Source organism: Glandiceps talaboti, chromosome 17 (genome assembly GCF_964340395.1).
Source record: "Glandiceps talaboti chromosome 17, keGlaTala1.1, whole genome shotgun sequence".
NCBI classification, from domain to species: domain Eukaryota; kingdom Metazoa; phylum Hemichordata; class Enteropneusta; family Spengelidae; genus Glandiceps; species Glandiceps talaboti.
The window spans coordinates 7,826,277-7,836,741 of record NC_135565.1 but is presented as its reverse complement, the minus strand read 5'-3'; the positions used below and the strand labels follow the sequence as shown (position 1 = coordinate 7,836,741).

The window sequence follows — 10,465 nt, the reverse complement described above, 5'->3', positions numbered from 1 at the left end:
GGATAACACGACCCGGAAAAGCCATCGCATATTATAATGGCATTTTGTTTTGAGTCAATTATCATAAACTTTACCATACCCAGGAATTCAACGGAGCTTACTGCAGTCAAGTCGTCATTTGACAGTCTATACACTAGTGATATGGTTCCAAAGGTAGCTTCCAATTGCAAAGCTACGTAAGTGTCACCACTGTTTGTATCGACGACCTCGAAGAGCTTCTCGCCGTCCAGCGTGGTATTCATGACTTGTGTCTGGGCTGTTGCCATGGATACTGACATGATGACGGTGATCAACACGTATTTATATGACAACTCCATATCCAGGTGAATATGTAGATGTAATCCTCCAACTTTAAAGAATCGTCACACCAGACTCTACTTAATAAATAAAGGAAACATTTTATTAAAAATAATGTGTCGTTGTCGTCATTACCACCACCACCACCACCACCACCACCACCACCACCACCAAAAAAAGAAAACGCTCTGTTTCAGAGTACAAAATGTAAATGGTTTCAATTGTATTCCTTATGATGTGGTGTGACACATGGTCTGGGTGTGTGGTAGATGTGGTGTAATACGTGGTTTGGGGTGTAGTGTGGTGTGGTTTGGGGGTCCATGGTGTGGTGTGGTGTGGTGTGGTGTGGGGATCTGGTGTGGTGTGGTGTGGTGTTCGAAACACAGATACCTATATTAGCTGAACTGTCTTGTATTTCTACAAGTCGTGACACTCCACTTTTTCCATTGTCGAGTGTCACAAAGCTTGAACAACAATGCGTGCCAGACACTTAACAAGTCGGGCTAATTCTCCGTACAATTGCAAATACGCGTGGGTGGAATCGAAAGTTTATCGGTATGCCATGTCAACGCTCGTAGACAGAGGTCACCTAAGGACATGGTGTGTGAACTTGACATGTTGTAGTAGATTGTCCTAAACCTATTACAAGATCGGGGCATACAGTTTGTACAACGTCACCTCGGCGGTGTATAACCCATAGAACTTCATTGTATTGGCCCGCTATGTTCTAGATCTGTTCTTTACGTTCTGTAATCAATCACCGACCCTAAACATAAAAGTATATTGTTCTCTACAGGTTTTAGATGGCACCATACACAACAATCGAGTCCCAAACAAACAAAATATATGGCGTGACCTTTGACCTCTCAAGAAGCGCGAGACGACTTGTACTGGTACTATAGTATTTTACGCGTTTGGTAGGCGACAAGAATTCTAACTATTTAACCACACCTGCTCGAATATTGTTTTGATTGTTTCAAAACGATAGAATTAATATTCTGTATAGAATTTGAGAACAGTTCCAGAGAAACGGAGAAGTGAAATAATACATACGTCACATACGTACGTACGCACATACATACATACATACATACATACATACATACATACATGTGTAACAGGGTAAAACAGTGCCTAGATCTCATCTATGCGTTTGTCGATGTCACCTAAATGCTAAAAGTCGGCAGTATGAAAACTACGCCAGATGAAACGCAGGGGACTAATTGACACGGAGAGGTTTACTGAAGTGCCAACATGTTCTTTTATTTTTCTGGTTGGAGTGTGTCATCGATTTGTACAGTGAATATTATACAACCAAGAAGACGAAGACCTGTATATAAACAAAGTGAAATACAATGAAACTGTACTTGAAACTTAGCAATACACCGCAGCTATGGTTTGGCTTATCCTCAATTGGTTCACAGCAATTATAATAGTTCAATATAATCTCTTACTTGACAGAATTACATGGGGTGTGTCATGATTCTAAAAGCTGCCATCTCATCTGAAACTGTCACAGTCACTTGATACACAGGATGTAGTTTGTAAATGTATAGTGGTGAATAGAACAATATAAGCACGAGCTGTCTCCTACTTCTATTTATGAATACATAAGTATTTACAATAAAACAGTTAACTTCGTTAAAATGAAATGATAAAAATGACTTAATTAGCTCAAACAAGATTACAACTCACATAAGGGACCGGCCATTTTCTTCGCCGGGGGGGTCATGCTGATTTGAAAATTGTGGAGGGGGGGGGGGTCATTGTGTTTTGGATTGTGATGGAAGAAGAAAATCCTTTTCTACAATGGCATATAGCCTTGTCTGAACTGACTGATGCATGTATAATTTATTATTGTCCCTGTTTCTTACATAAATTCTTTAATATCCCTTCACGTAAGAGTTCAAACATACCTCTACATATACATATACATGTATTATCTACCTAACATACTAGTTACAGAACATGTCATTTAAATGCGTGGCTGTTTCACAATTAATAATTCGCTTATATTGTACTTTGGAATAAAGGTGAACTTGAAGGTTTCGTAATGGTAATCTTCATTGATAGTTTAAAAAAAAAAAGTAATCTAAAACTTTCTACTCTTCAGTATGAAGTGTAGATGCGCTTTCTATTTTGGACACTACATGTTATCGACACTACAAATCACCACATGCCATCATATTCCAGTTTCTATTAAGTATTATACACTAGGTATGACCACCTAAAGTTCTCTAGCATACCAGTGACTTTACTATACATGCAATATTAATGCCACTGTACCGATATTACGGGCCCATTTTTATGTGACATGGGGAAACTCATTTATAACTTGTTTTAGAATTAAGTGATAGGGGGGGGGGGGGGGTCAGCCTGTTTTTGGTTTTACAGATAGGGGGATAAGTGATGTTTTGTCGGCCTGATGGAAGAATCCATCGCCCCCCCCCCGGGCTGGAGAAACTGACCGGTCCCTAATGGTGTGGCAACATACCCTAAGTTGAGATATCCTGCTGACACTAGGTCAACTGTACAGCTTTCACAATGTTCTCGGGTGGCAACAAGGTATCTCTTGCTATAGATGAACTTAACATAGTATGAACAAATGAATTCCTGGTATGATTGTATCAGCAGTCAATATGAAAGTAAGAAACTTTGTCAGAAAACTAGTCATTTTGGCATAGCCAGTTGTGTCGAACTTGGCACTTAGCCCTTTCAGGACTAGAAACTTTCCCGCCAAAATTTTTGAACAAAAATTCTTGTTTCTCTGTAATTTTTGGAAAAAGATCAACTTTATTTTAGACCAGAATTCAAGAAATATTACCTCCCAATGAAGTAATATTCTTAAATTTTAGAAAATGTTTTTACAATCAAGTTTCTATTTATTCCAATGTCGTCTCTAGGAATGAAAGGATTAAACATATGAACTCGCAGAATGAAAGCAAGGCAGAATACAATTATACAGAACTACAGTGAATCAAAGATGACAAAGATAAAATGTACGCTTGTAGTGAGCACATTGTTACTATATACTAAAGTATAGAAATAGGTTTACAATGAATCAAGTCAAATAATAACGTCATCAAGTAAGGTAACTTTCTCTAACAATATATATTATAGATTGCCACACTAACCTAATCTGCGAGATTGCAGAGATGAAAACTAGACACATCTCACAAGCTGTTCACTGTCTGTTGTCTTGAGGAAGTGTGTGTCAACAAGGTTCTTAATGCGCATGTCCGAAGGGAGTGCCGTCGAGGCATCCTATAACACCATCATGGCCAAATAAAGTCACGTTGACATTGAACAAACTCTAAACATGGAACTTTAAGCATCTAGGTGACAAACATATAGATTAGATGTAGGCATTACCCCATTACACATACATAGACAGACAGACAGACAGACAGACAGACAGACAGACAGACAGGCAGACATACATACATACATACATACATACATACATACATACATACATACATACATACATACACACATGCATACACACATATACATACATACATACATACATACATACATACATACATACATATGTTTTCAATAGCAATACCAAGATACGATTTATATCAATGACAGTATTTTACTGACGGTTGACTTTATGTACATTAAAAGTAACCACTACTTTCCAGAAAGCTTCAGACTGCGTGGTACCCTTTTAATGTCGTGGTCTAACACACAAAATGTTAAAACTAACAGCCACTATGTTAGAGACTGTATACCCATAGTAATGTCCCACCAATTAAATGAAAGTAACCACTAAAAGCCAAAATTTACTGACTGCACCCGTTTAAAGTCACTGTGCTATCAGAATAGTGGACATTTTTTTACATATTGTGTGTAATTTTTTAGCACACAACATCTATATTTTGGACTAAATTCAGGGATACAATCAAATCTATTGAATTGATACCAATATTTTACATGCTTTGCATAGAAATGATGTGTTTTTGTCAATCGTATCCGGTTGTACATAGCGAAGGCTGTGTGCGATAGTGACTTTTACCATAGAGTTATCTAATACAGGACACAAAAGAAAAACAAACGCAGATAAGACATCCGTACAGTTAGTTAATACTTCTTTCCGACTCTTCCCCATTGTTTCAACTGTGTTCTCAATTTCATTTAGCGGGCACTTTTCAGTTAACGGGACACTTACACAAAGAAAGTGTCTGCATACTGTTAATCCATCACAGGAAGTGTCTGCTAACACTCATGAATGAAACTGTCCTCAGCATATTAATCGTTTCTATTTATAGCACTGTCCCAACCTCTCAACTGTTACAATGCGACCACCACGTGCTTCCCTGCCTAATACTGTGTTCTACCGCTCCTAATTCAGCACCTGTCATTCTGTAAAGTGTGTCTACAAAATCGCCCTTACCTCAGTTTTGTCGAAAACAATACCTCTAGTTCTGTACCTATCTACCAAAAGACATTTTCTACAACCACTTCACTACAAAGTGACTTGTGCAAAGAGCAGGTTTCCATACATAATTTGTTTATTGACATGACAATGCGTATGTGCCCCAGGGCTAGTAACAGATCTAGCTACAGCTATGGGTGGGTAAAAACGGAAATACTTCAACTGTTCGAATTTGGACTATAACTTTGTTACAGTACGAGTTTTTGTGAGGATAATGGATTTCACACTGAACTTTTTGGGAAAAACTGTGACATCGGAATATTTGGCCGAGATATGCGGGGTGGGATTTCCTATTGTGAATTTTGTAAATAATGGGTAAGAGGTTATGTACCAGGGCTGTATATAACAAGGTTGACTCTCTGGTGAAAACCCCAGAAACTCGAATACTTCGTTACAGGATAAGTCCTCAGCCATGAACTAAAAATAACCGGACACTGTTGGGTAAAGTTTCATTATTTTGTCCGAGACGCAGTGCAGTGTCCAATTATTTTCTGTTCATGGCGCAGGACTTGTTCTATAACTATCAGTAAGATTTCTAGATTGCTGGTTGCTTAATATATTCATTTATTAGACATATTAGGCCAAATAAGAGAGAAATAATTGTTTCTGGTCTGCGCGCGCATCACTTAAATACCCTCGCGGTGGTCTTTTTTTCGTGTTTGTCCAGCCCATGTAGTCTGCAGATCGGGGGAGGGGGGGGGGGGCAAAAAAATAACCCTCCCTACTTCATTGAAGACACCTGCAGAGCCAATCATGAACAGGCAAATGACATCTACCCGACATGCACACTTGCTCTAAAGTACTAAAATAAAAAGATCAGTAACTGTCATAAATAGTAGATTTAGTGGCAGGTTTGTTGAGAATAAAATCAAGCTGTCACCCCACTTTAGACAAAATGACCTGACCAGAAATAATTATCTTTTTTTTGGTTAGCGGAAACACTGCATATTGTATTTTGAAGTAAGTGGCCTTAGGTGGTATATTCGTGGTATATCCCGGAAACGTAAACAAAGGCATATATATATATGTATCCGTAGAAAACAATATAGAAGGGGATCATGACGACACGAAAGTATAATGAGTTAGAAGTAATTTGATGAATAAAAATACAAATGTATACATTGTATCCATTGCATGTGAAGGGTTAAATTAAAAAGTAATCCAATATAGTGTAAATTAATAAACAAATTGAGTAAGTAATTAATTACTTAATTATTAATGAATGAAACACGTCATCACTGTGATTTTCTAAACTCATGGCATAGATGAAAGAAGTACAGTATTCGGCAAAGCAAACATTCACGCCTTGAATGATAATATGTTCTGTATTTACTACTGACATGTTGATAGGTTGATAAAAATATAGTTTCAATGTGATATTGGGGTTGGGTTTCCAGTAGTATTGTGTGATATATAATATATTTACAATCATGTTATTACATTGCATCATCAATCATAGTGGTGTGACCGCTATAGTTTTTACCACGGACATGGTTTACATCATAACGTGACGATATCGCACTTGTGAGCCTTGGTTCTGTAAACTAAAAACCGTGTTTTAACAATCAAATTACAAACATGAACTTAATCATAATAATATAATTTGATTCTATAATACGTGTTCATACTCTTTGTATATAATTATGTCATCTATATACTATCCTTTTCTATTTATTTATTTACAATAGATCTACTTTAATCTGTAACAGTTGTTATTTTTGCTGTAGACGTGTAACTCGGATCGCACCCTAAACTTGTGCCATGTGTTTGTCTAGTCCATGGACTCTGATTGGTTCCTAGGCAGCTATTTCTATGGTCCACTCCAGAATCCTTTTCTCTTTTACTGTATCACAGATTGTGTTTTATTTAGTTAACTTTTCCGATGGAATAAAGATATCGATATTGATATATATACAATGAACACTCGGAGAAAAAAGTTGAGTATTGTGAACATACAAACATATATTAGTAGTTTTTTGTCATTGGAAGCTTGAAACTTAGTAGCCTAGCTAGCAGCATTACTTGTATTACCTGTACACACACGTGGTCGCTATGTCGTGTACTATAAACACATACGTATTCAGTCACATTGTCATGGAAGCGAATATACAATATAGTCGTGAAGACCATAGACCCTGCTTACTATCTAGATGACCTAGCCACGTTGGGGACATCCGATCACTATATGCTTGCAACAGTGACAATATTTTCGCTTCAAGTATCAACATTTGTCTATGTATCCCAATATGCCTAAGCCCTAACCCTGGGACTGATCTCAGTTAGTTTTGTTTTTGTTTTATTATCTTTCTAAAGTGAGTTATATCGTGGTACACACCACTTACATTTGGCCTCGAGTCTTGCCCGAACTTATTATAAAGTAAGTGTACACGTACACGTGGTGTTGTATTGAAAGGTCGACCACTCTCACTTAGCTAGTACAAATAGTTGTCATTTTGAAGCCAACACTCTAAAGTTACACCTAGTCGTTATACTAGGAGTATTGTTTACCCTACCCTTATCTAAAGCCTTCGTGAACACAACCCCGTCAGTAGCTCGTCCTTCAACCCTGTAGATAGACCCTATAGTACCTCTAATGGATCCCCTGACCTGAGGCTCTTGAACTTGTACATGTAGTTTTTTATCCACAGTGCGTTCCCCAAAAGAGTTCGTAAATCTTACACAGGATGTGTGAAACATTGCACTCAGTCTTCACTTTACAATAAGTCAACTAAACGCTATGTTAGCTGATTCAGAATATGTACTACTCGTAAGCTAGGCCAGAAATCTAACTTTGTGTGCGGTGACAGCTACCACTGCCCCAAGCTAGCGTTACCCGCCGAAGGGCGTCGCCTGTACAGGAAAAAGTGCGAGACTAAAGCGCCGCATTTCTTTTGCAAGTTATAGTAGTATACCAAAAGACTTACCTTCAATTGTTACTCGTCACTTTTACGACTGTTGTTGTCGTCGTCAGAATGTCAATTCATCCAGTAACTCTGGTACTATTAAAGTGTCCAACAAGTGAAACCAGTTTTAGCAATGGCGCACACAGTGTATGTGAAACTCCTTGCTATTGGGAGGTCACATTTTACGGCCCAGTGACGATTTGAATCACGATGTTTGTGCTCATTTTAATTGAACGTATGAAGTCAGCACACACCTAGTGAGTCATCGACCTTGCTAGCTAACACTAGCAGAAACGCTGACACTGACAGTAACGCTGTCATTAACAGTAACGTGACGTTCGACACTAAAACTAATAGTCACAACCAGTAACATTGTCACTAAGGGAGCCTAGTAACAACAAGGAAGGAGGGCCGGGGTAATTGGAGTGGGTGGGGGGGGGGGAGGTAACTTTTTTACAAATCGGTTCTCGGGAAAGGGCCAAATTTTAATGTATTACTTTTTTTAATTTTGGCACTCAATCACGGCCACACCGGTTAGGGTTGGGTTTGGTACTGTAATATATATCAGACAATATCAATCAATCGCTGCTGACAACAATGCATGTAATTAATTGTCATTTGTGATGTAAGGAGAGAAGTGGATCTCACACTAGGTATAAAACAAAAAGATATGAAGGCTAATGTTGTGGAGATGTTGACCGTGGCCCCAACAGTGTCGGGCGTGTGCCCATCTAGTGTTTGAAAGTTAATACTCTGGCTTTCAACTTTTTAATTAAATCCATTTTTTTTTAATTTCATTAATATTATAAGATTTTGACAACGGACTTGACTTCAAGCTACTTGCATTTTCATTCATATATATTATGTTATTTTCGGCATATATACATATGTATATATAACAGTTACAGGCCCGTTGAAAGAGACATAAGGCCCACTAAAGGTAACACAATGCCCATTCAACTTACCCGATGGACCCTGACTGATTTCGCAGTAGTGAGATGTAGAACCTGTGGCAGCGATGGGATGCTAAAATCACGTATATAATATTTTGCTAAGTTAGACAATACAGTTAATTAAGTCAAAGTAAAACATGACCCTCCCCCTAACCCCGTTTTTTTAAACATGTCCCTCCCCCGGGAATTGATTTGTAAAAGTCAAGTAATAAGAAGTCTTCGCCAAAGACATTCGCCTCAACAACATTTCAACGAAGTTATTCATATTCTGAATTATAAAAATAAAATAAAAATAATAAATTACCATTATCGTGAAGGCCATTTGAAACAAAACAACATGTATATATGTACTACTGCATTTGACATATGTGCCAGGTTTATTTAATATTACAGCTAAAATGATGTTGGTTTGGTGTTTCACTCATGGGACTTTACGTTTTTGACACAAAGATAGACATATTTGGACTCGAGTAACAATATATCTGTGGTTATCGCAATACCTAATCTGGAGCTACCGATAAAATAAACCTCCCACAATGGTCAGGGTAACTATGAATTGATTATTTGTGGTTACAAACAATGTAACAATATTGTTTATATTACTAATTGATTAGTATTCATTGTCACATTTCCCATGATGCAACATTCAACATGGTGGGTTTGCAAGTTCCCCATTGGATCAATAACACTTGCCTGTTGAAAATGCAAAGACTTGTATTAAATGCCATCATTCGATATAAGAATAGTTTCATGGCCCCTTGGACAATAGCTGACATTCACAGACGAATTTCAACTTCAATTCCCTTGGCATTTAATGTATATGTAAAAATGTCATAAAACTGTTCTTATGTCTTTGTCTAGGAGAGGAGAGGAGAAGTGAGGAGAAGAGAAGAGAAGAGAGGAGAGGAGAGGGGAGAGGAGGGGAGGGGAGAAGGGATGGACGAGAAGAGAAGAGAAGAGAAGAGAAGAGAAGAGAAGAGAAGAGAAGAGAAGAGGAGAGAAGAGAAGAGGAGAGATGAGAAGAGAAGAGAAGAGAAGAGAAGAGGTGAGACGAGGAGAGACGTGTGAAACAGTAATTGACTCCGTACATCCAACATGCTGTGACAAGTGTTATTACTAGTAATGCTATTCACGTGTTTACTTTCCCTGTTTCTATCATGTTTCGCTTCCCTAACAAAGGTTCTATACACTGTGTACAATGACTAGTTGAAACACACTTCTCGGACAAAATCACTGGGTGAATGCTGCGAGATCTAGAGGCAAACATCAATTGTCAATTATATATATATTATATATATATATATATATATATATATATATATATATATATATATATATATATATATATATATATATATATATATATATATATATATAGTTTTGGTAGTACTGGAACTCTTTCTTGGGTGTAACTCGGAGTTTCACGCATATTGCGATCATCAGACACTCTGCTCTGCCACTGCGGTATAGAGCACTGTCTTAGCAGATTGATACTCACCGAGTTATATATATATATATATATATATATATATATATATATATATATATATATATATCATGTTGCAAGTCATAAGCTTTTATGGCATCAACACCCCCCCCCCCCCAATAAGCGAACGCACAAACAGCCACATACACATACATACCTACCTCCGTACCTACAAACAGACAGATAGATAGATAGACAGACAGACAGACAGACAGACAGACAGACAGACAGTCAGTCAGTCAGTCAGTCAGACAGACAGACAGACACTCAAGCCAAATACTTTACTTCTTTCATCTATGCCATGACTTTGGAAAATCACAGTGATGATGTGTTTCATTGCTCACTTACTTACTAGTATTTACTCATTTTTTTATTTACACTA

General features: G+C 37.6%; 1 protein-coding gene across 3 annotated transcripts in view; it reads right to left on the bottom strand.

The window, feature by feature from the left end:
* LOC144448229 (hepatocyte growth factor receptor-like) overlaps positions 1-7,862 on the bottom strand; it is a 30,611-nt gene extending 22,749 nt beyond the window's left edge. The window contains exons 1-2 of one of the 3 annotated variants that reach the window (XM_078138385.1): positions 7,666-7,862; positions 1-377 (exon numbers count right to left, since the gene is read on the bottom strand). The exon at positions 1-377 is cut by the window's left edge and continues 796 nt beyond it. In XM_078138385.1, coding sequence (XP_077994511.1) covers positions 1-317 — 317 coding nt within the window. In that variant the 5' untranslated portion in view covers positions 318-377; positions 7,666-7,862. Of the gene's footprint in view, positions 378-3,431; positions 3,553-7,665 lie in introns of those variants that run through there. The other 2 variants (XM_078138384.1, XM_078138386.1) reach the window with 2 other exon arrangements.
* Between the last annotated feature and the right edge of the window lie 2,603 nt (positions 7,863-10,465).